This window comes from Hylobates moloch, unplaced genomic scaffold (assembly GCF_009828535.3).
Source record: "Hylobates moloch isolate HMO894 unplaced genomic scaffold, HMol_V3 SCAFFOLD_4, whole genome shotgun sequence".
NCBI classification, from domain to species: Eukaryota; Metazoa; Chordata; class Mammalia; order Primates; family Hylobatidae; genus Hylobates; species Hylobates moloch.
The window spans coordinates 69,574,510-69,599,920 of NW_026652279.1; the positions used below are offsets into that span (position 1 = coordinate 69,574,510).

The 25,411-nt window shown below is 37.7% G+C and overlaps 1 protein-coding gene across 5 annotated transcripts in view; it reads right to left on the reverse strand.

The window, feature by feature from the left end:
• ZNF654 (zinc finger protein 654) overlaps positions 1-24,771 on the reverse strand; it is a 91,457-nt gene extending 66,686 nt beyond the window's left edge. Inside the window, exon 1 of one of the 5 annotated variants that reach the window (XM_058437640.1) lies at positions 24,478-24,771. In XM_058437640.1, coding sequence (XP_058293623.1) covers positions 24,478-24,663 — 186 coding nt within the window. In that variant the 5' untranslated portion in view covers positions 24,664-24,771. The remainder of the gene's footprint in view (positions 1-24,477) is intronic. The other 4 variants (XM_032150381.2, XM_058437639.1, XM_032150380.2 and 1 more) reach the window with 4 other exon arrangements.
• Positions 24,772-25,411: the final 640 nt, after the last annotated feature.

Below are 25,411 nucleotides of genomic sequence, written 5' to 3' on the forward strand. Positions count from 1 at the left end.
CAGGCCACAAGGCAGTAAGCACCACATCTTTCACTTTCTTTCTTTTTTGGTATTCTAGTAGGTTGCCATTAACATAATGGTGGCCAGGATAACGCTGAAGCTGCTGCAAACAAATAAGAATAGTGTTTTCCTGGATCTTAAAAACCCACTCTTACTACAGTTCTAAACTTTTAAAGAAAATGGTCTAAGCAGAAGATTAAGGCCAACAATCTTTTATGGATCATGGAAACCCTTTTCTCATTTTGAAGAGCATAACAAACATTACTGTAGTGAGTATTTACAGAAATTATAGGAATACTGCTGACAGAAGCAATAGCCAAGGCCAGAAGCATGCTATGATATAAAGGGAGTTGAAGAGGACAAAGCTGATGCCAAAGAAAGATGTTAGACTATTCTAATAATCCAGCAGCACTTTCAAGAGCATATACTCTGCTCTAAATGGAATATAGTATATACTATAAAATGTCGTATCTTAATTAACCAAGGTAAATTAATGTGAGAATGAGAAAAGACTCATGAGTCAAAACTGTCAAAATGTAAACAATATAAAACTATTAAGTTAAAATTACATTAAATCATTTAGGAACACTAAAATATATCATCTAAATTGTTAAGGACTGAATTTTGTCCTCCTAAAGTTCATTTGTTGAAGCCCTAACCCCCGGTGGGACTGTATTTGAAGACAGGGCTTTGAGGAAGTAATTAAGTTTAAATGAGGTCATAAAGGTGAAATCCTATTCCAGTAGGATTGGTGGTGAGGAGGAGGAAGAGTGAGGAAGAAGAGGGAGGAAGAGGGAGGAGGAGTGAGGAAGAGTGAGAGGAGTGAGGAAGAGTGAGGAGAGGGAGGGAGGAAAAGGAGAAGGAGGCAGAAAGACCTCTCTCTTTCTCTATGCACATGCACCAAAGACTGGCCATGTGAGCACACAGCAAGAATAGGTCATCTGCAAGCCATGAAAAGAGCCCTCACCAGAACATGACCATGCTGGCATCCTGATCTGGGACTTCCAGCCTCCAGAACTGTGAGAAAATAAATTTCTGTTGTTTAAGCCACCAAGCATTTTCTTATGGCAGCCTAAGTAATACACAACTATTTAAACATATAAAGTGATCAACTAAAATATGAGTATCTGTTTCTTAATTGAGCTCTCCTTTTTTGTAATATAACAAAGAAAACTACCAAACATTAGTTTGTCACTGAGCAAACAATGATCTTCATATCCAAACCCCTATTAACAGACTAGATCATTAACACAGCATCAAGCATGTCTTTATTTCTATTAGTTGGCTATTCACATCCATATTATTCTTTCCTCCCTGAAGACTCCCATTGTCATCAACTTTCATTACCTCTAACACCTCACAGTTCATAGGTGTCATTCAAGCTGTTCACTAATATTAAGTTCATCATTCGTTTACAGCGAATCCAGCCACTTTTAAAAACTGATTCACAGGCCAGGTGTGGTGGCTCACGCCTGTAATCCCAGCACTTTGGGAGGCCAAGGCAGGCAGATCACGGGGTCAAGAGATCGAGACCATCCTAGCCAACATGGTGAAACCCCGTCACTACTAAAAATACAAAAATTAGCTGGGCGTGGTGGTGCGCGCCTATAGTCCTAGCTACTTGGGAGGCTGAGGCAGGAGAATCACTTGAACCCGGGAGGCAGAGGTTGCAGTGAGCCGAGATTGCACCACTGCACTCCAGCCTGGCAACAAAGCGAGACTCTGTCTCAAAAAAAAAAACAAAAAACTGATTAACAAACCAGAAGACATGTCACAATTACCCTCCATTTTAGGGGTGTCAAAGAATGGCTGTGATACATGCCTGTATGAATTTGTTGAACAAAGACTAATACAATTTGTGCATTGATAATTTGCTAATTTTCTAAATACCTGAAATGTTTTAAAATACATTAGGTTAGTCTTACCCCCTTCAGTATGCTTATGTTATTCATTTGTAATGTAGTTGTATATATAAAAATATTTCCTAGCTATCCATTGAGAAATCCTAGGAGCAATGACTCTACAGTAACAGTAAACACACTTAGTGCCCAAATCTTGGCCTCTAAACACCATTCTCCAATAAAAGGAACAAAGCAGTTGATTCCAGAGGTGGAATAGGGAAAACACAAGATGAGCCTGGAACATGTTGTGGTGCCAGAAAGTAGAGAAATGCTGTGAAAAACAACAGGATATGAGAATATGGAAGCCAACCTGAAGGAGCTCCTAAAGGCTAAAGCTGGCACAACTTGAACTATAAAATAATGATAGCATTGGACTTTAATCCATACAACAAATTAAATATATGTAAGTCCATACTGATACAAATAATTAAATAAATGTTAGCAATAAGACAGCTGTTTCTTACAGTGAAAGAAGGAAAAAGACAGAGAAGCACCATTAGGCAGACACCACAATGACAGATGTTACAGACAACATCCATGTATCGATGCTAAGTGAGTGAAAGTTTGAGGAGAAGGAGGATTTGCAGTCTCAAGGTATCTCCCCCAAGACATTTATCAACAGATATAAAGACAGTACAGATATAAAGACAGTAACATTACAGTGGAAAACCCCCACATATATAAACTTAAAGCCATCAAGGTAAATATCACCTGTGAACTATGTAATAAAATACATTATGAATCTCTTCATAACAATACATTGAGAAAGACACAATGCCTTTTTTGTGGCACTTCCGCCAAAAATGCATAGATTGATTCCAATCACGAGAAAACATCAGACAAACCCAAACTGAGGGATATTCTACAAAATATTAATAACTGATCAGTGCTCTTCAAAAAAATGGCAAGCAAAGACAAGGAAAGACTGAGGAACTGTTGCAGACTGGAAGAGACTAAGGAGAAACAACTAAATACAACATGAGATCACGGATAACATCCTGGAATGGGAAAAGAACATTAGTGGAAAAATTTGAAAAGGTCTACAATTTTGTGACTATTGTACCAATGTTACCTTCCTGTTCTTGATAGCTGTACTGTATTCTGTAAGTCTAAAATTAGTTCAGTTTTAAAAAATTTAAAAACAAATCTGTTCCAACCTTTTCCCTCAAATTTCAATGTTGTTATAGATTTTCTGGATGTTATTTGATAACATAAGCAGATTTCTGCATTTACTTTCTCTACTTTATTGCCTATTTGCACCTCAAGATTTGCCCTTGCCTGTAGGTATTATGTTAAGAGTCAGATGGAAAAATAAAGCAGGTAAATTGGCAGCAGAACGGAAAGCGTATAGGCTTTGGAGGCAGACAGACCTAGGTTTGAATTCCAGCTCTGTCATTTATTAGCTGGTAACCTTAGCAAAGTCATTAAACTTCTATTCTAAATTACCTATAAAATGAATTTAATATCACTTTAATCACAGGCCTGTTGAAAATTTAAATAAGACATATATTAAAATATAGGATAATTCCTGGCATGTAACAAACAAGAGCTATCAGATATATAGACAGTACAGCTATAAAGTGCACCATTACTAGTGCACCTTGTTTTAAGAAAACAACAAAATTAAGCTTGCTTTAGTGACAATTTCATTACATCAGTATGAACTGGTTCATTATTTGTTTCCAAGTATAATTAATTAAAACAAATTTTACTCACTTTTAGCAAGCAAACAGATCACTCCTAAATACAATCTGAAAACGACTGCTGAGTTTCAGCTATTTAGTTCGATGCTCATCTGACAAAAGAAGCATATCCTACATACGGCAATATAAATAAAATGCTACATGCCTGAACAGATACCTGAAGATTCACTGTTTATACAACTCTCCCTGGAGAATGAAAAAGATAAATTATTTGGAAAAAAGAGAGTCACTTGTCAATTTGACCTTTTCTATCAGTATAATCATGTAATGGAAATCTAAAAGTCATGTTTAAAAAAAAAACACCAAAATGGTTTAGAAATACATTCTAAGTTAAAAGTTGTTTGAAATCTGCAAAGAACATAATCTACAGTAGCAGGCAACCTAAAACCTGGTATTTTTGGGAGCTTAGTAAAGCATACTGTTCAACTCAGTACTCCTTAAAAGTTGATATTTATACAACATTAATGTATTTGATAGGTTCTGTAAATGTAATAAGACAAAATCTTTTCAAAATGGAAAATGGAGTAAGCATCTCTAAATATTAATATTCCATACAATCATACTGTTAAAAGGAATCTTGAAGATTATCTAGTCCAACCTACCAACCAGAGCAAAAATACCCATTACAGTATCACTCCCAGAGAGTTAACCAACATGAATACTGTTACTGATGGGTAATTCACAATCTCAAATGACAATTTACTTAACTTTACAGATATCTTTATTAGAAAATTCTTCATTATGAAACAAAAATAGATAGATGTGACATCCATCTATCAGTTCTAGTTTGAAGTTTTAAAATTATATAAACAAAACATGCAATGTCCCATCAAATATTATAAGGCAGCTATCACATACATCTTTATTATAGTCTCTTCCTAGATTAAATGTCTGCTATCCTTTCATCCATTTTAACTATTTCTCCATAGTCTACAAAATTTTCAGTTCTCATTAGCATATCTGTTTGTGCTCCAAAATGTGGATGTTCCTCTTAAACATAGCTCCCAATATGGAACATAAGACTTCAGTCAACTCTAGTCAGAATTAGTTGGACTATCATCTCCCTGTTTTTGACTCTATGATAATAATGTAGCCTGAAGTTACTTTAGGTTGAGTCAGCAAAAATGCTCTTTTTCATATAGATCCCATAACTTTTTATAGTTGGTTTTTTACGGTATAACTGTACATTAATCCTCTCACTTTTCCCATTCTTAGTTTCAGCCCAAACCTTCAACACTGCCTTTTTAGCCAATACATTAGCTTTTCCTCCCAGTTTGTGTCACCTATAAATCTGAAGTTAGTTTTTTTATCATCAAAGTTGTATACAAAAAAAAAATTCACACAGAGGTATTTATAATAGAACCAAGTTCAGTTCCTTAGCTATCCTTAGAACCATTAATCAGTATTCTTTAGTCAACAGTGTTAAGTCAGTTAGTAATACTAATCCATCCCCCATCTCCCTATCTATCTATAAGAATACCATGAGAAATTCTGTATACAAAACCATGCTGAAATCCATATATGATGAGTCTGTCATATCTCTCATATCCATTACCAGTAATCCATTTTTTTAAAGTAGAAACAAAAATTTGGAATGACCTGATTTAATGAACCCACAGTGATGGCTAGAGATGAAGAGCTCCTTTTCTAACCATTCAATAATTTTGTCAACATTATACTACTTTTAGTGGCCATCTGTTCCCATAACCTACCTTTTTGGAAAACAGAATATTTGCCCCTATCTAAACTAACAGCATCTCTTCAGTTATCTGTATCTTCAAATCTTAAATAAAGTGCTTCCTGTCCCACCCCCTGCCCCAGTATCCTGGGATGAGATTTAAACTTATTTAAAAATACCCTACCAGCTTTCCCTACCTGTTTTGGGCTTTAATACTTTTAACCACATTTAGTTACTAATTTGAAAATCATTCACCTTGTTAGAAATTTCAAAAATAAAATGAAGTAGTTTTATTTTTCTATGCAAAGCAGAGAGTCTACCCCCTTCATTCATACCAGTTGATTTAATAGAAGATAATGAACATGCACAAGAAGGAATGAAATTAAATAATGTTATAGGAATTAATTCCATCCAAGAGGAAAGAATATATATCAAAACCCTACTAACTAGTTTAACAAAGAAATCAGTCGGATACTCAGAAAAGTTTGAAATGTAGAGTATTATACTTGCTAATATAGGGATTCCAGAATTAGCATATTAAGCATGTTTTATATTAAATACAAAGAAATTTCACAACATTTTACAAAGGAATTCAGCCTATGAAGTAGTTTTATTTACATTCATAATAGTCACCTAAAATTCAACATATATACAAAACAAGGGGCTTTGTTGACTCAGGAAATACGGTGAAGCTACAACACAGAGTATACAGAATTACTTCTACACTAAAAAACGACCTTGGTTTTGAGAAATGATTTCCATTAAACACACAGTAAATAACTCTTTGAACCAAGATATTTGACATTAATATTTAAAATCAGTTGTGACTTCTTCAGGTTTTTTAAATACTGTTAGATTGCATTGTTAGTTTACATAAAAAGAGTAAGTATTACAGCATGTTTCATTTATCCTTCCTATGTGTTATTTTGAAAAGGTTTCCCTATCTCAGAAGCAGTATAATTTTTCTGACATTCCCACAAATGCAAGTTTTTCATAGCTATATTTCATAAATTAAATGAAGAACAATGATTCCCCATACACAGTGAAATCCCGTCTCTACTAAAAGAAAACACAAAAAATTAGCCGGTGTGGTGGTGGGCGTCTGTAGTCCCACCTACTCGGGAGACTAAAGCAGGAGAGTGGAGTGAACCCAGAGGCGGAGCTTGCAGTGAGCCAAGATCGTGCCGCTGCACTCCAGCCTCCTGCATTAGTCTAGAGAGTAGGTGGGAATACAAATTTAAGTCTGTAACTTTTTCTCTTTTTTGTAACTAGCAACATTTTATAAGCCAGGGCAAAGAAACGGAAAGCACACTGCCTATATTGGTGAGTGAAACAGAGATGAGTAGAGAAGGCTAAACAACAAAAATTCATTCAGAATCCTCCTCCTCTATTCTAATTCTTGTATTTTTATCTTCTTCCTAAATTCTGGACATGGTAAGTTTGGGGCAAACGTTTTCTCTTTTCCTCTACATTCCTGTTTATAAAATAAGAACTTACTCTATCTCAAAAAATACCAGTGAGAAGATGATTTTCCTCCTTCCCTAACATTCTTTTACTCCATGGAAGTAAAATCAACAATACTAATAAGAGTCTATCAGCTCTTGGCCAAAGTTAATGTATTGGTCTGGTTCTCATATCCCTCTTGAGTTATCTACTTCCACCACCTTTGAGGCAGGTCAGAGTCCTCCATGTGGCAGCTTAGGTGTCTGCCTAAAGATCCAACTTTCCTCTTATTAATAGTAGGTCATTTTAAAGGCTTTAGATGAATTTTGATCCCTGCCAATTTTTCATTTGATTCCAAAATCAGAGCTGAGAGTAATATATTAAATGCTTCCTTCATAAATATTAAAATTGGTGCATGGACAAGGGAACCCCAAAATACACACACAAGAAGTACATGACAATCAAATTAAAATAAGGGATGAACAAACACCAACTCCAGGATGAGGTTTGCTCAGTTTCGAGAACTAAATTTGTTTAAAACAAAACAAAACAGATGATGCACTCACAATTAACAGTGGAAGAATTAAAGAAACATAAAAGGAGGGCATACTGATTAAGATAGAAGAAAAGAGGGACTCCTTAGGAATAAGAGTTCACTCTTAGAGGCTAGACTAGACAGATATCAAAAAAGAAAAAGGAGATATATATCAGAAGTAACTGTACTTAAAGATGAAATTAGGGGAAAAAAAGATTATAGATGTTACTCATAATAAAGGAAGGGTGATTGGTTACAAAAGTACCTAACTGAGGGATGGAAATGTCAAGAGTGAACCAGACTGGAGATCCAACTATGGCAATATGGCAAAAGCTTGCTTTTTAAAAGACAGAAAGTCTATAATAAAAGCAACTGAAAAACCACACCTTGAAGACTGAGACTACTATACAAGTAATATAAAATCTGTACAGATTTGACAAATTAAAAAGCAGGGAGATTACCTTAAAATATCTGAAGCATTTCGGGTGCATTTCAGGTTAATAGTTACTACAAAGGACAACATATGGTATGGCATTGTGCCATAAAGAAAAGTGCTCCAGAATGTCAAAGTTAGGTCTCAGAGGAGTGAATGGGAAAAGCTACGCTGAAGAGAAACAAAGTTAAGAGGTCAGTCTTGGGTTTGATGTTGTGCTGGTAAGATTTTTTTCTTAAGTCAGATACGAGAGTGAGCAAAATTTGCTTGATATTGAATGCTTTTTGATGCACTTGGAACTCCTTGACTTTCCTTCTCTAACATTATGGAAGACACTACAAGAGATAACTGAAGGAACAAAAAAAACAAGAGAAAAGAAAAGGAAGATAGGCGAGGCAAATTTAAGAACAGGCTCAAATGTAAACAAACACAAAAACCAGCTGCTTATCTGAAATGACATATCCTACTATTGCTGAAAGAAATGTGACAAAAAGGAATGTTTACTCTGCCAATAAAGTAGAAAAAATTATGCAAGGCCTAGAATAATTAAAAGCAGAGCAAAGAAAAGGTCTAAAAGAGCAAGCAGCAGAAGAAATATTGTCTTTACTGGGCTCCCAAAAGCACAGACTTCAGAAACAACAAAAGTAGTTCCACTTTAGGTACCTGTTCAATGGTTATTATCCAAATAATACAAATATGGGGGCACAAAAAGAGTGTTTTTATGATAGGCCTAAAACTTTCAGGGGGCGTGGCAACAGCCCAGGTAGCACAAGACTAAAAATGCCTTGGCACATGTTTGGGGCTAGAGAAATACAGATCCAAGAGCAGAACACAGGTTGTGGAGACTGCAAGGAAATGACTATGCTCGAAGCTTTACAAACTACAAGTAAGTGATATGCTCTTTATAACAGGTAGTAGAAGCAGTGCCATAAAACAGATTCTATACTTATTTCAGCACAAGGAGTACCAGGAAAACACAGAAGAAACAGAAATTAAAAGCTTTTAATATGATGGAAATATAAAGTAGGAAACATCAATTAAGATGAGGTACCTGGGGCTACTGTCCGTGGAAATTTGTAAACTTTGCAAAAAGACAGAAATTAGGATACTACTTTCAGGAAGGAGGAAATGGTCAGGGTAAGAGCCCCCTCCACAAAATATGGTAAACAGACAGTAGCACAATTAACCACTTGATGAGTTTTCCTAGTAAAATATAAGCACAAGTTATGGACACTGGCAGTTGGCACAACTAACTGGCACACTGGTGAGCCTGGTGAGGTTTAAACCAAAATTCACTTGGTATCCTGTTTTCTGTACATCCATCATCCTTCTGATATCACTAATTTTTACTGGCAAAAGTAATTCCCTGAATTTAGTACATAGTATAGTTGACAGAAATATTAGTATATTTCTAAATTTAATGTGTATTGGGTTGAGTGCAGTAATAAATGTTTGCCCTAGTGATCTTCAAGACTCTTAAGAAAGTAAGACACAGGCCAGGCGTGGTGGCTCACGCTTATAATCCAGCACTTTGGAAGGCCGACGCAGGCGGATCACTTGAGGTCAGGAGTTCAAGGCCAGCCTGGCCAACATGGTGAAATCCTGTCTCTACTAAAAATATAAAAATTAGCCAGGCGTGGAGACGGATGCCTGCAATCCCAGCTACTTGGGAGGCTCAGGCAGGAGAATCACTTCAACCCAGGAGGTAGAGGTTGCAGTGAGCCGAGATCAAGCCACTGCACTCCAGCCCGGGTGATAAAGCAAGACTCAGTCTCAAAAAAAAAAAAAAAAAAAAAAAAAAAAAAAGTAAGACACAAAAGAGCCTGGAAGTTAAACAATTCTCCTTTAGAGGGCTAAAAGAAGCCACTCCCAATCACAGGAAGAAAACCCAAGCTGCAGCTCCTGAAAAATACCGATCTCTAAATCATAGGGGCACATGAGAGACCCACTGGCTCTGATTAATACTCTAGAAAGGGAAGAATTTGGGATCTTAACGTCTTTAGACTCTAGACTCTAATTTTTCTTTGTGAACTCAAAAATGGGAGACAAATGATCAAATCTGGTAGATTCTTATTTTTGTGGACATTTGGTCCCCTGTACCAAAGCTCAAATTAAAACTGGAAAGGAAATTTTAAACTAAAAAACTATCATCGGTTAATTAGCTTTTTCAAACACAGAAACCTCCTCTCTTAAAAAGCCTGAGACATTACTAAAAGGAGAAAATAAATTATGAGTTTTATATTTACCGTAAGTTACTAGAAAATCCACTGCTCTCTTCTTAAATAGGGATAAATATACTCAAGATTAATAAAAATGTACATTGTAGCTACTGACTAACTTTTATTCTTCCTTTTTTAAGAAGAATGCCGGCCGGGCGCGGTGGCTCACGCTTGTAATCCCAGCACTTTGGGAGGCCGAGGCGGGCGGATCACGAGGTCAGGAGATCGAGACCACGGTGAAACCTCGTCTCTACTAAAAAATACAAAAAAATTAGCCGGGCGTGGTGGCAGGCGCCTGTAGTCCCAGCTACTCGGAGAGGCTGAGGCAGGAGAATGGCGTGAACCCGGGAGGCGGAGCTTGCAGTGAGCCGAGATTGCGCCACTGCACTCCAGCCTGGGCGACAGAGCGAGACTCCGTCTCAAGAAAAAAAAAAAAAAAAAAAAAGAAGAATGCACTAACTCTTCAAACCCAATAGAACCAAAACTATACTGTTCATTTAGATACCTTAATTGTTCCTCCCACCATTTATTGTTAATACCATCACTATACTCTCAGATATTTAGATTAGAAACCCAGTATAATTTCATAGAATTCTTTGGTGCCTTGTCTCCACTTTTAGCAAAATTCTAAGTACTTTATTATACATAATATTCCTTGAAACTGTTCCAGCCACTCCATTTTCATTGCCATTATTCAGCCAGGCCCTCAATTTCTTTTCTGGGATACTTCGATAGCTTACTTTTTTTTATGTAGACTTTCATTCTTTACCTCCTGTGGTATCTTAAAACAATATTTTAAGATGAATAATGCCATGACTTTGCCTTTAATGCTATATTATCCCACAGAATTCAAACCCCTAAGCCAAGCCTCAATCCATTTTTCCAATCTTATTATCTACCAATACTTTTTTGAGTTTATGTTCTAGTCCAGTGGCTCTCAAACTTTAGCATGCATTAGACTCATTGGGAAAATGTGACAATCAGATTGCTGGACCCCAGTCCCACAGTTCCAGATTCTGTAGGTCTGGGTGGAGCCAATAATTTGTACTGCTAATAGTTTGCAGGTGATGCTCATACTGCTGGTCTGGAGATCCACACATTAGGAACCATAGTTCTAATCAATTAACTACTGCTATTCATAAATGTGCCATGCCATCCATCTTTTCACAGGTTATCTCCTCTACTTAAAATGTCCACCTACCCCATACTATTTCCTTTCTTCATGCCTACATTTTAATACTAACAATTTTTTTAAGAGTCAAGTCAAATCCTATTTCATCCATTAAAATTTTCCAAATTATCTCTATCAGAAATGGTCTCTCCATGTGAACTTGCATAGGAATTAAAATAGTGGCACTAATCACACTTTCTCTATTTTAGGGTTTATTTATATTTATTCATTAATTTATTCAAACCTTAGAGTGCCTACTGTGTACCAAGTTCACTGATGCTTTCATTTTTTTGTGGAGGGATAAGAGGTAAATGAATACATATTAGATGGTGTTAAGTACCTTTAAATATAATATTAATAAAACACAGGTAAGGGGGAAAAGAATACTAGAGATGGGATGTTACTTTACATGGGGTGTTCAGGGAAGGCCTCTATCTCTCTAATAAGAGGCTATCTGAGCAGGATCCCACAGCAAACTATATAGACATCCAAATGAAACATGTTTCTGGCAGACAAAACAAAAGCCAAGCAGCAGATACATACAAGGAGTGGCAAAAACACTAGTGTTGGTGAGTGCATAGTAATAAAAGAAAACGTCACAAAGCTAGATGGGGCAGGATTATGGAGCCCTGTGGTACACTCTAAGGATTTTGGCTTTGACTCTGAGATACAGAAATATGGAAGGTTTGGAAGAGACCTCACTCGTACCTTTAAAAGGATCACATTGACTGCTGTGTAAAGAATAAACTGAAAGTGAGGAAACGTGGAAACAGGGAAATAAAATAATCCAGGAGAAAGCTAACTATGGTTTGGATCAGGGTCATAACAGATAGAAATAATAGTTAGATATGCCTTTTCTCCCTTACTAGATAATTCAGTTCCTTTAGGGCAAGGATGGTTTTTCCTTTAAATTATCTATAATCACTAAAATGAAGCTTTTCACATAGTACCTATTATTTTCTTAAAGGAATACCCTCTATAATACTCAATTATTGTACTTTATATATGTAGATTTATGCCTAAGATATCTAAGGATATCCAATTGACTGATATTAAGAAAAAGTACTGTCTGACAAGAAAAATACAGCAATTTATGAGCACTTAGAAGTTATGAGCATTTAATAGTTGAAGTTAACTTCAAAATATAAGAGAGAAGATAAAAACTCTTAAAAGTTAAGTACAAAATGGCTTCACAAGTGAAGTTTGATACGGAAGTTCTTTTGATTTTTTTTTTGAGATGGAGTCTCACTCTTGTTGCCCAGGCTGGAGTGCAATGGCGCGATCTCAGCTCACTGCAACCTCTGCCTCCCGGGTTCAAGTGATTCTCTTGCCTCATCCTCCTGAGTAGCTGAGATTAAAGGCACCCACCACCACACCCAGCTAATTTTTGTGGTTTTTTTTTTTTGAGACGGAGTCTCGCTCTGTCGCCCAGGCTGGTGTGCAGTGGCACGATCTCAGCTCACTGCAAGCTCCGCCTCCCGGGTTCACGCCACTCTCCTACCTCAGCCTCCCAAGTAGCTGGGACTACAGGCGCCCACCACCGTGCCCAGCTAAATTTTTGTTGTATTTTTAGTACAGATGGGGTTTCACCATGTTAGCCAGGATGGTCTCGATCTCCTTACTTTGTGATCCGCCTGCCTCGACCTCCCAAAGTGCTGGGATTACAAGCGTGAGCCACCGCACCCAGCCAATTTTTGTGTTTTTAGTAGAGACGGGGTTTCACCATGTTGGCCAGGCTGGTCTCAAACTCCTGACCTCAGGTGATCCACCCATCTCGGCCTCCAAAGTGCTGGGATTACAGCCGCGAGCCACCACACTCAGCCCAATACAGAAGTTTTTAAGAAACGAGAAAATAATTTCTTACTTTTTAAATAAAATCAAGAATTGGGGAACTGCATAATACAGTTTTAGGTGCCAGGAAGGAAAGCAAAAATTGTATATCTACTCTAAGTTTATAAACACAGGATGACAGGATGATATGCAGGAAATCAAAGTAATAAATTGAGAAAAGATGAATGAGTTTTAACATTCTCACAACTCTCTTCTACCTACGTTTTATATCTTTCCTTCATCTTGATTATGTTTTATGTTATGTACACTCATTATATTAAATTTGGATAATATATGAGAAAAAAAGTATCCATCATTGCACTGCCCACATATAACCATTATTAACATCTTGATCCCTTTTCTAGCTGTGTGTCTTAAGGTAGTTGCTTAATCTGAGTCTCAGCTGCATCATTCATAAAATGACGATAAAAACAGTACTTATTTCACAGAGTTGTTGCAAAGGATGAACGAGAATCTAGGACAGGAACTGACATACTTTTTCTTAAGGGGCCAAAAAGTAGCTTATGGGCCATACTTTCTCCAACCCAATTATTCAGCCCTGCTGTTGTATCATGAAAGCAATCACAGAGTATATAAAATTAAATGGGCAAACACCAATATGATTTATTTGCAAAAAAAAAAAAAAAAAATTTGCCACAGTGGTGTATAGCAAAGGTTCATAACTTTTTTTGGTGTGTCTGGATTATTGTTGGGTTGTATTAGTTTGGAAAGTTTTGAAATTCTTAAAAGAATCTGATTGAAAAAAAAAAAAGAAAGAAATTTAGATCTGCTCACCAAGAAAATGCAAATAAAACTTTACCTAAATCATTACGTGGACACTGAAAAGATCATTTTTATGGCTGCACACAATTTTAATTTATGGGAGATGAAAAGATATTCACCTATTTTAGATGTTCTGGTTGGTTTCCTATTTTAATTCATTCATTACATTAATTATAATTAATGCTATGAAGAATAGTATTGTGTCCAAATTTATAATTCCTCAGAAATGAATGCTATAAGAAAAATGACTAAGTCAAAAGGTACAAATTATTTTAAGGTTTCTAATATCTTGGTAAATTGTAGTCCAGAAAAGTCACGGTGATCTGTACTCCCATCAGCCGAAAAAGAGATCTTCATGCTCTCATGAGCATGGAATATATGTAAATTTTAGACTTTAAAAATAAATTCTGTAATTTGAGAGATTTGTCAAATGACAGTATGACAGATGAAGGCCAAAAAAGCACATCCATTGTATTTGGGACTGGTAGGATTTCCAGATATTCAAGGTTAAATCTAAATATGGAGAGAGTGACAAACTTTAATCATTAAGGATAAACATTTAAAACATATCCCATACTCTCCTGCTTTCAAAACACAAGATAATAAACATAAAATAACTTCTACTGGTTTGTAGTCACCATAACTTTGGTATTTTAAGAACTGCTATAATTTGTGTAATAAGTTATACGAGATACTAAAGTCCAGTACATTAACACTCTATAATGTCAACTTTCCAAAGCAGTGGTGAATACAAAAATAACTGAAAGACTCTCCATCTAAGTAGTAGAAAAGTCACTGATGTGAATGTTGAAGCTTGTCAATTATATAAGGCACTGGGGATATAGTGGTAAGCAAACATTGTCCTGTTTTGTGTAATTGTAACTTTGATAAGTGCTATGAAGAAAAGTTATAACTGAGCCACTGTTACTATCTCATCTAAGCACATCCTGAATGGGTTGGGGGGTGGACTAAGAGTTGAGAATTACTTTCTTTTTTCTTTTTGGAACAGAGTCTCACTTTGTCATCCAGGCTGAAGTGCAGCAGTGCGATCTAGACTCACCGCAACCTCCACCTCCAGAGTTCAAGCGATTCTCCTGCCTCAGCCTCCCAAGTAACTGGGAATACAGGCGTGCACCACCATGCCCAACTAATTTTTGTATTTTTAGTAGAGATGGGGTTTCACCATGTTGGCCAGGCTGGTCTTGAACTCCTGGACTCAGGTAATCTACCTGCCTCGGCCTCCCAAAGTACTGGGATTACAGGTGTAAGCCACTGCACCTGGCCTGAGAATCACTTCTGATGGGGAACTTCTGCTAGATTGAATTTGATTTTTTTCTTCTGTTTCACATTTATGCAAATCTTTAGTTTCTGCTGCTTTGAGTCTTTTTAACAGTGTCCATTGCAGTGCTTCCACTCAATCAAAACTGCTTTAGTAAGCTACAGTATATATCAAATATATATGCACAGATGGTACAATAGATAACAAATGCTTATTCCTAGATACAATACAATGTATTGTATTGCACTCCAGAGGCTAAGTGCACAGGCTGGCTTTTGACTGTCAAACTGGCTAGGTTACAGTCTGATTATCACATACTAGGTACAGGACTTGGTGAAGCCACCTCTTCTGGTCTTAGTTTCCTGACCTATAAAAATGAGAATAATAGCACATAGCTTGTAGGGTAGTGGATTAAATGAGCTAAAACAGGTAAACGACTTATCACAGTCCCTAATTCATGGAAACCATTCAAAATGAGTTATATACATATATACAGCATATACATATACAAAGCATTCCAATAATAGCTTTCAGATATTAAAAACATTAACATACACACATCAAATCACTGGGAAGAGTATTTATAATATTTCAACTTTAGAGTAACCAAAACATATCAGTTAATATCAATAAACTCTAGTTGTAGAAATACATATTAACAAACTGTACATGTTTTATTATGACATTATATATGCACACTTACTTTCACAGTACACAGAGCAATTTTGTGCACCTATTAATATGTACTGATACAACCACTTTTCTTCTCCTTTCACTTCTCTGTGCTATGTTTTGCCACAAGTGGAGCCCGAAAATGAACCTATCCCTTTCTTTCTCAAAGTTAATTAACTGATTTATCATAGTCTACACCTAATCCTGAATGAATGTAACTCATTTTTCATGCCTTCACCGAGACAAATAAGCACTGATGAACAAAGGTACATACTAATGGTCACTCTGCATTCACAATGATCAAATTCAAATGGTTCTGTGGGTTAATTCAACATACCTCTCTAATCAGCTAACAACCACCTCCATGTACTCTTAACAGATGAACTTTACTCCTACCACAAAACTCCAATATAAAGCAACACCCCTCCACTTGTGCTTTGAGTGTTGTCCTTCCTCCCCTTCAGGGGTCTTATAATATAGATAATCCCTTCTTTTGTAGGTTTGTATCTTCCTTTCAAATGGATCATTCTCGCCAGATTTTAAGTGTACACAGTTCACACCAATTTACTAAAAAAAAGAAAAGAAAATTATTACCTTCAATCCACAATGCCTCCAGTTACCACCATCTTTCCTTCTCCTTTATAGGTTATTTATACTTACTGTCTATTCCTTCACCTCCCACTCTTAGAACTACTCCAGCCTGACTCCTGATCCCATCACTACACCAAAACAGCTCTGTTTAGAGTCACCCAAGACTCCATGTTAATTCAATGACTGGATCTCAATAGTTTGCAATGCCAGTTAGCATTCAGCCCATCCTAAAACATTCTCTTTCCTTGCCTTTTGTGACACCACAGTTCTCTGGGTTTCTGAAACCTCTTCAATCCTTCTCAAACTTTATTTGAAGACTCATCCTTTCCTACTGAGACATTTAATTTTGAGGCTCTTCAAGCTTTAGTTTTAAGGTCCTCCTTTTCCTAGTCTACTTTCTCTCCCCATGTGAGCTCATTCACCCATATGACTTCGAATACCATCCACAGAGCTATGATAACCGGACCTCCCTTTTGAGCTCTGGCTTCTGTTCAGTCCAGCTATCTCTAAGATCTCTCCTTGGATGAGGCAAAAGCACCTTAAACTCAACATATCAAATCAAACCAAAGGATCTCAGTAGAGCAGAACTTGCCCATGTATCCAAATATACATAGTCAAGCCTATTAGTTCCCATTTATAGTATTGCATACCTTTTCTTCATAGCACTTACCAAAGTTATAACTGCACACAAAAGTGGGCAATGTCTGTTTGCTTACCACTGTATCCCCAGTGCCTTATATAATTGACAAGCTTCAACCTTCACATTAGTGACTTTTTTACCGTTTAGATGGAGTCTTTCAGTTATTTTTGTATTCACCACTGCTTTGAAAAGTTGACAGTATAGAGTGTTAATGTACTAGACTTTAGGATTTCATAAATTATACAATTCAACCTCCTCTCAAATTTAGTTTGCCACAATGTCCCACCATCTCCTAATATCTTTAACATTACATATTAATATACAATTAACGTGTCATTCAATCGGCCAGATTTAATTGATCTTATTTTATTTCTTCACGTATCTTACCAGACACATATTTTACTACAGGTTTCATAAAGTTCTTGTTTTTGTTTCTGTTTGTAATTTTTAAGGTGTAGTTTAGCACATTTTGGCAGGAAAGCAAGAAAATTCAGTGCCAATAATAACAGTACAAATGGTACCTTACTTGTGTTTGGCAGAACTGTGAAAAGATGATATAACTAAAAAACTTAAAAGCAATGACTCCATTTAAATATATTTCCTCCTGCCATTTTATCTACAAAATTTAAATTGAGGGTTTTTTTTTGTTTTGTTTTGTTTTTAAAAACAGAGTCTCGCTCTGTCACCCAGGGTGGAGATCTCCACTCACTGCAAACTCCACCTCCTGGGCTTAAGCCATTCTCCCACCTCAGCCTCCCAAGTAGCTGGGACTACAGGTGTGTGCCACCACACCCAGCTAAATTTTTGTTTTTTTGTAGAGATAGGGTTTCACCATGTTGCCCAGGCTGGTCTCGAACTCCTGAGCTCAATTTGCCTGCCTTGGACTCCCAAAGTGCTGAGATTACAGGTGTGAGCCACCACACCCTGGCAGGGATAGATTTTTTGAAGCAATGTAATGAGTGGTTATTTGGAAAGCAATAATAGTCATGTATCTAATGAAAGACTGTGTATAAAAAAGTCACTGAAGTTTAGAATCTCATTGGTCATTCTAAAATGATGTTCATAAGTTTATTTAACCAATTCATTTTTTTAAAAAAGCATCTCACATGCTTTGGGGAAACAAAGAACTAAAATTTCATCATACTCAAAATAATCTTGTATCTATTTGTACAAAATAGCCAATCTAGGGCTAGGCGCGGTGGCTCACGCCTGTAATCCTAGCATCATGGGAGGCCACGGTGGGTGAATCGCTTGACCTCAGGAGTTAAGACCAGCCTGCAGATCATGGTAAAACTAAAACTACAAAAATTTAGCCGGGCATGGTGGTGCATACCTGAAGTCCCAGCTACTGGGGCTGGGGGCTAATGGGTGCTGAGAACCGCTTTAGCCCCGGACAGGGAGGTTGCAGTGAGCCTAGATGGCAGACACTGCACTCCAGCCTGAGCGACACAGCCAGCCAGACCCTGTCTCAAAAAAATAATAATAATGAACAGTCTGTGAGGTAGGAAAAGAAAATGAAATTTATTTTATATACTTTATTTTTTCCTTGATTATAAAGTAGGTTTAATTTTTGAAAATCTAAAAAAATAAACAAATGTAAAAACTAAAATAAAATTCAGCCATAAGCATACCACTACAAAGTTAACAACAATTTGGTATATTTCAGTCCTTTTATTTACAAAGGTGAAATCACCTGTGTCCTGTGTCTTTTCAGTAGTTATACTATAAACAGTTTCTCGTATGAATATTCTTTAAATACAAGATTGTTTAGGGAAAAGGGACATAGTATTACATTATATGTACTAACTCCCCTAACAATAGTCATTTAGGTGGTTTTCAATGATTTGCTATTACAAATAATGTCATTATGAACAATCAGTTCAACTCAACTCTGAAAGTCAACCTACAAAGGCATTAAGGAGCAACAATAACAAAAAAAAAGGATTTAGCTCCCCAAATAACAGCCATCAACATCTAAGTTTCATTTGTTTTGTTTTTTCCTAATTATAATAAACAAGTTAATGTCTTTCCAGGGAATTCACCTTTTATGAAGACTTGAAATATCCCAAATGTGCCAAAATTTGAAAACTTTTTAAAAAGCTAAAATTTTCATTTGCAATTGAGAAATAAAAATAATTTTGCCAAAAGGAACACATAACGTAAATCAATGCAATTAAATTATTTCTAGCTCTGGATATTCACTACAGAGTAGATCAGAAAATAGGATACTCTTTTTCAAAAGTAAGTGACTGCAAATTATTTTTAATACTTTCCTTTTCATCTTTCATACTATTATTTACTGAGCTAGAAAACTAATTTGAGACTTCTAGTTAAATGTGACAGATTGAACCACATTTACGTCTGATCCTACTTGAAAACTCCACTAAAATAACAGTAAAATATATGTGTTTTAAAACAGCTAAACCCACAGGACAAAGCAATGAAAAAGGAGAGATACCTACAGATGGGTAGTTGGAAATCAGATGGATGGGTGGTAACTGGCTTAACAGACCCAAGAAACTGAAAGCCGAGCCATCAGTCGAGGGAGTTTGGGAACAAGCTAATGTGTGCTTGAATCTACCCCAGAACCCCAGAACATCTCAGGAATTTGAGGCACCACATACCTCCAAAAGATGTGAGAACAGAGTCAGAAACAAAAAGATCAGTTCAAAATCTCCCCCAGATCCCTCCCCTAACAAAACAATGGCAACTAACTCCTAATTCTCTGAAGACACTGAACATTTGGACACAAAGAGGGTAGGAGGAAGGAAAGGCATAAACAAAAACAGGGTATAATCAAAGTGTACATAGTGAACATGCTCAATAGTGAGATCAATAGTGAGACAGTAAGGTAGTCCCTATCTCCTTCCTGTACTAGACCAACTGATTCCATCTAAAACAACTAGGGAAAAAATTACTTATAAATATAGAGGTAAATATCAAAACTGAAAGAGTTGCCAGTGATAGCCTCTGGAGAATAAGAAGTAAGAAAGGGAGAGGACAGGGCATGACTGCTATTTTTTGTTATAAACTGTGGCAAAAAAAAAAAAAGAAAGAAGCTGGTTGTTTCAATAATATCCATTCTTGTTTTCTTCCATACTGACAGAATCATAGGCATCTGTTTATCAACAAACAAAAATCTAGAAAAATTTCCTAACATTCTTTTCAGATGAGGATAACTCACAAGATGAAAGTGGGTCATTAAGTAGGATGGACAAGTTGTTTTGGTTTATACCACAGAGACAACCAGCTCCTGCCACTGGGGAAGTCAGATGTGATAGCTGCGACTCAAGCAACTACCTTGGATCATGACACAAACTCGGGATGCTAAGACAAGGATGACTAGTAAGAAAGAGCAAATGATGGTATGGCCACTGTACCATCCCTACACTGTCTATTCAAGATTTTTTTACATAAGAAATAAATGCCCACCTTGTTTAAACAACTTAGGTCAGGTCTCCATTAGCACCAAAATGCAATTCCTGGTACTTAGGCCTTATATGACTTCTTAAAACTAAGTACATTAATAAAAATTAAAGATAAACTAAAAATAATCCCAATTAATAGCAAGAATTAGTAAAAATGTATTATACCCTAGAAAACTACTCACAGAGCTATAATAAGTATGATGTAAATCCTATATCAAGACCAAGAAATAAGGATTGTTTCTTCCTGAGACAAATTTTAATTTCTCTAAATTACGAGACATTAGAATGTATTTTATAACACAATGAGACAAACTCTCTTTTCTGTGAATACCATCTCTTAGGGCACCTATCACAGTGCCTGGCCCACAGTCGTTACTTAAAAACTATTTGAGGATCATTAAAAACTTTACTGCCATTTATATCAGCATTACACATATAAGGTACCCACTAAGAGTCCCAAAGTAAGGGTACAGCCAAGTTTCTCAACCTCGGCATTACTGATATTCCGGATCAGATAATCCTTTGTTGTTAGAGCCATCCTGTGCATTGTAGGATGTTCAGTAGCATCTCTAGCCTCCATGCACTAGATGTCAGCAGCAAACCTCAATCATGACAATCAAAAGTATCTCCTGACATTGCCAAATGTCTCCTAAGGGAAACAAAATCTCTGAGAACCCCTGCCATAGTTGTTTTATAAATCATTGTGTTTCACCAGGAGCATTCAGCTTTTCTAGTTGAATAACAGAATTTAAGAATTGTAACATTTCTAAATTTTCTCTCAAGTTTACTGCGAAACACAAATTATAAGCTACCTATAGATTATCTCCAATGTCCCTCATAAATCCTCAGAGGATTTTACAAGAGAGAAATATTAATAGCATCTACCTATTTAAGTCTATCTGTGTGCTACAATACTAAGTACTTTATATTCTTCTCTCTTTTTATATTCATGACATCCTCGTGGCATGACTATTAACCCCACTGTAGTATGAAATAATTTTAAATTATATTTTAATCAACATATCAAAGTGGTTCCAGAAATCCTTTTTTATTACTCATTATATTCATTCTGGCACTGAACTAAGAAGAAAGTATCTTAACTTCTTTAGTTTACAATCAATTTATGACAAAAAAATTCAGTGTATTTGGTGACAAAATAAATTGAATCATTAAAACTTTCAGGAATGTTTACAGCACTTAACAAGTCAGACAATAACAGTCTGCTTTTTGAAATATTTCTTACTACTGTGTCATAATGAAAGAGTACTTTATAAACTTTTCATCCACAATACAAAGTTATTTTCAGTAACTTCTTTTTCCTTTCACATCACTTGCAAAAAAAAAAAAAAATTCCCCTCTATAATTGAGGATTTACTTACTGCTTTTCAGCAGAAACTGAAGACTGAGTTCAAATCCCAGCATGTCTACATAATGGAAACTAAGACACATTAACTTGTTCATGCCTCAATTTCAACTATGTTACTTGCTGTCTGAAGCTTAAGAGTTAGTAGGCCTTCCATAAAAGTTACTTTCCCCTACCTTTCATCCTCAAAGCAAATTAAGTATTAGTTAAGGGCCAGTTTTATTTAAGCATTTATTGAGTGAGCTAACAAGAGCCAAGGGAGGATGTGATAGGGCCAGTCCAACATTACACTGTTATCTTCTGGTTTATTTTTCCTTGTGGTAAAAGACACAAAAACCCCTCTGGAAAAGAAGTGTTCCTTCCTCTCTCCCTTTGCCCACACAACTAACTGCCAAGAAATTTTGATTCATATTTCCCTCTAAAAAGAGGAAGATAAACCAGAGCCTTTCTTTGAAACACCACTAGCCTGTCTGTATAACTCATGTATTTAGTTAACTGTCACATACCCCAACTGCACAATATCCATTTCATTACTCACGATTAAGTCATTCACTAATAAAAACAATTATACTTAATATTAGCCTCAGTGTCAGAAAACCAAATTTTTAAAAAGAAATCTTCGACTAGGAATTAGATTAAATAATCCCCTGCTTCCCTTACTGACGAATGAAGCAATTACTATGGTAGAATTTTATTTCTCAGTAGATAAAATTCAACTTAATAAAGGAATATTTTATTCCATCTAAAAGCTTTAATATAAAAAAGGATTTCACAAAGCTCACCTGCAAAGTAAAATCAGGACAAAACCTCAGAGCAGATCTATCAGTAACCTAGAATATTATAAAATATGTAAAGTTTCAGGTAATAAACTGTTTCAGGTGAAAGTTGGTAACATGAAAGTATGTCAGTCTAACATAATTTAGCAATAGAAAATAAACGTTCATTAAGTTCTTCCTGTTTTATTTCCTTGGATATACAGGAGGTAGGGAAGTCATAAAGTAGTCAACTTCATTTGTTCTTAAAATATTGTACTGTCACTATTAAGACACTGTGTTTTGCAGGCTAAATTTGTCATTTGTTCTAAAATTTTAGTAGCTCGTTATTGATATAAAAAGCAAAACAAAAAAATTAAATAGATTTTCAGCCTCTGAATATATTAAAAATATAAATTGTATCCTAATTTTCAGAAGTTTACAATTCCTATAGATAAAAAATCTACCAGTAGCGTGGTTTCTAGATGTAAAAGGTATAGTTAGAAAACAAGTGCTCTGAAAACAAGACACTGAACCTCTAAATTCAGTGAATGCCAATTATCAAAATAAAAGTGAATGCCAATTATCAAAATAAAAATACATTTTCAAGAAAGTCATTAAATAGCAATGCCAAAGAAACTGACACACTCTTCAAACCAACTTCTTTATGACACTGGGGGAAAACATGAAATCAGAAGGCAATTTAAATTAAAGCATTAAAAACTTACCTGAAAAATGCCAACTCCATCCTTTTTCTTTCAATGCTTGTAAGAGAATTCTTACAAGCTTTCCCTTACAAGCACTGAAAGAAATGTCAGCAAACATGATGCCCATTTCTCATTAACTTTATTTCCTACTTGTTATCAGAATGAAATTAATAGCTACCTGATTCAAACCCTTCACATATTTATTTAACTATTACTCCTCTTTGACAGAAGGGGAAACTGAGACACAGAGTAACTTGTCCAAGGTAATAATTTCTGCCAGGAGATAGTGGAGCCAGAATCTGAACCCTATACATCCAAAATAATGGACACATTTTAAAAGGGATAGGATGGAAAAGGAGCAGTTAATTTTTTTTTCCCAAAATAGCTTGCAAAAAAAAGACTGTTGTAAATGGGAACAAACCGTTTAAATTACAAATGCAAGTAGATGAGAATGGAGAGTACACAAACTTTACCCCTAAACAAGGAGGAGTATATTTGTTATATTTGATTACAAACACTTTGAACAACATCAAACCCCTGTGACGGTCGACTGAGTAAGTAATTTAATGTCACCGTTCAGACACTGTATTTTACAGGCTAAATAAAATACATTATAAATTGAAGGATGAGGGGGGTTGGTGATGTTAACCGGAGCAAGAGTTTAAGGAAAATTACTTTCATTATGAGCGGTTAATTAGAAAAGAGTCCGTGTGTCAACGGAAGGAGGTTAAAAAAAAATGACAATCACACTGCCTTAACGCACCCTCTGTCCGAAAAAAGTAACTAAATCACCGTGGGTCAGCGTCTACGCCAACTGGAGAACCGGCCCAGCGGGATCTTGTGAGTGGATGACAGGAGACCCTAGAAGAGGGGGAACAGTGGCAGTGACAGGAATGATGGCATGTCTCCCATCCCGGAAAAAAGGGGAGAACATGGGGGGCAATCGGCGGAGAGGGGAAGGCAGCAAATGTTACCAGAGGTGCCAGATGAGGTGAGAAAGACCAGGGTAGGAAACATAAGAAAGGCGGGACTCTAGGGCAGGAAGGTGTTTGGGGTAGGGAAGGCATGTCAGGACAGAGCTTTCCCGACAGCCGACCTTCCTTCTTTCCAGCCCCTCCATCCCCGACAAACTCACTTTCTCAGCAACCTTAAGCCCGTGGGTCACCCTCGCCTTGCTCCCCGCCCCCCACCCCAAGCCGGATAAGTGGAGGAGGGAGCTTCAGCCTCACCCTCCTTGTTGGGGAGGAGCGGGCACTGGACATAGACCAGATTCATGGACGAGAAGGCCAGGAGACGCAGAGAGGCCCAGGACCCGGGTGACAAGTCGGGGCGGCCAACGGACGCCTCACCTGACAGAAGCGTCGGCAGTAATCCCTACTGCTGATTCCGACGCCGCCGCCGCAGTTGCCGCTGCCAGCGCCGCCTCTGCCGTCGCCCGCAGCTCTAAGCCCCACAGGGCCCAGCGGGGACTCCACAATGGCCACAAGCTCTTCTCCGAGGCGTTCGGCCTCTTGGTCGCTCTCTTCCTCCGCCATGAGGCTCTCGCCGCCCAGCGCGTACCAGCCCCTGCGCCGCCGCCGCTGTAGCTGCCTAGGCTAACCTCCTCCTCCTCTCTAGTTCCCTCCCCCTTCCCTCCTCCCTAGCCGGACAGGGGCCTCTCGGCTGGGCTCTACTTCCGGCTCCGCCCACCCACGCCCCCAGTTTTTATTGGAAGACGCAAGCTGCCAATCATGCTCATGCCCGCCCCTCCACTACTATTGGTGAAATCGGCAGTCCGTTTGATAAACCGGCCGTCTGTTGGTCAATGCTGCTCGGCGGTTGCTGGGGACCGCCTACGGGCTCTACCATAGGCGGTGCAGGCGGACGGGGCGCGGCGGGGGACACGGCGGCCGCCGCGGGGCTCGATCGGGCGACGGCGGCGACGGCGGCAGCGACAGATCCTCCTCCTCCCTTATTCCCTTGCTCCTCTTTCTTCCTTCTCTTTTGCTTTCCGGCCAGGCCTCGTCCACTTTCCCTAACGGCGGCCTCGATCCTACGGTACCAAGGAGCTAGGGAGGCCGAGGGTGGGCCCGGCCGTTGGTGCGGGCTCTGGGCCCGGGGCCTTCCGTCCTGAAGCTGGAACCGGGGGCGGGGCCGGGGCACAGTTGTCGGCGGGAGGAAGAGGGAGGAGACGGGAAGCCTGACAGCGGCCGCCTCCGCCAGGCGCCTGCCGCCGCCTCCCTTGAGACTGCCGCCAAGTGCGCTGTCGAGTTCCCGGGCCCACAGCTGGCACCTGGGACTCGG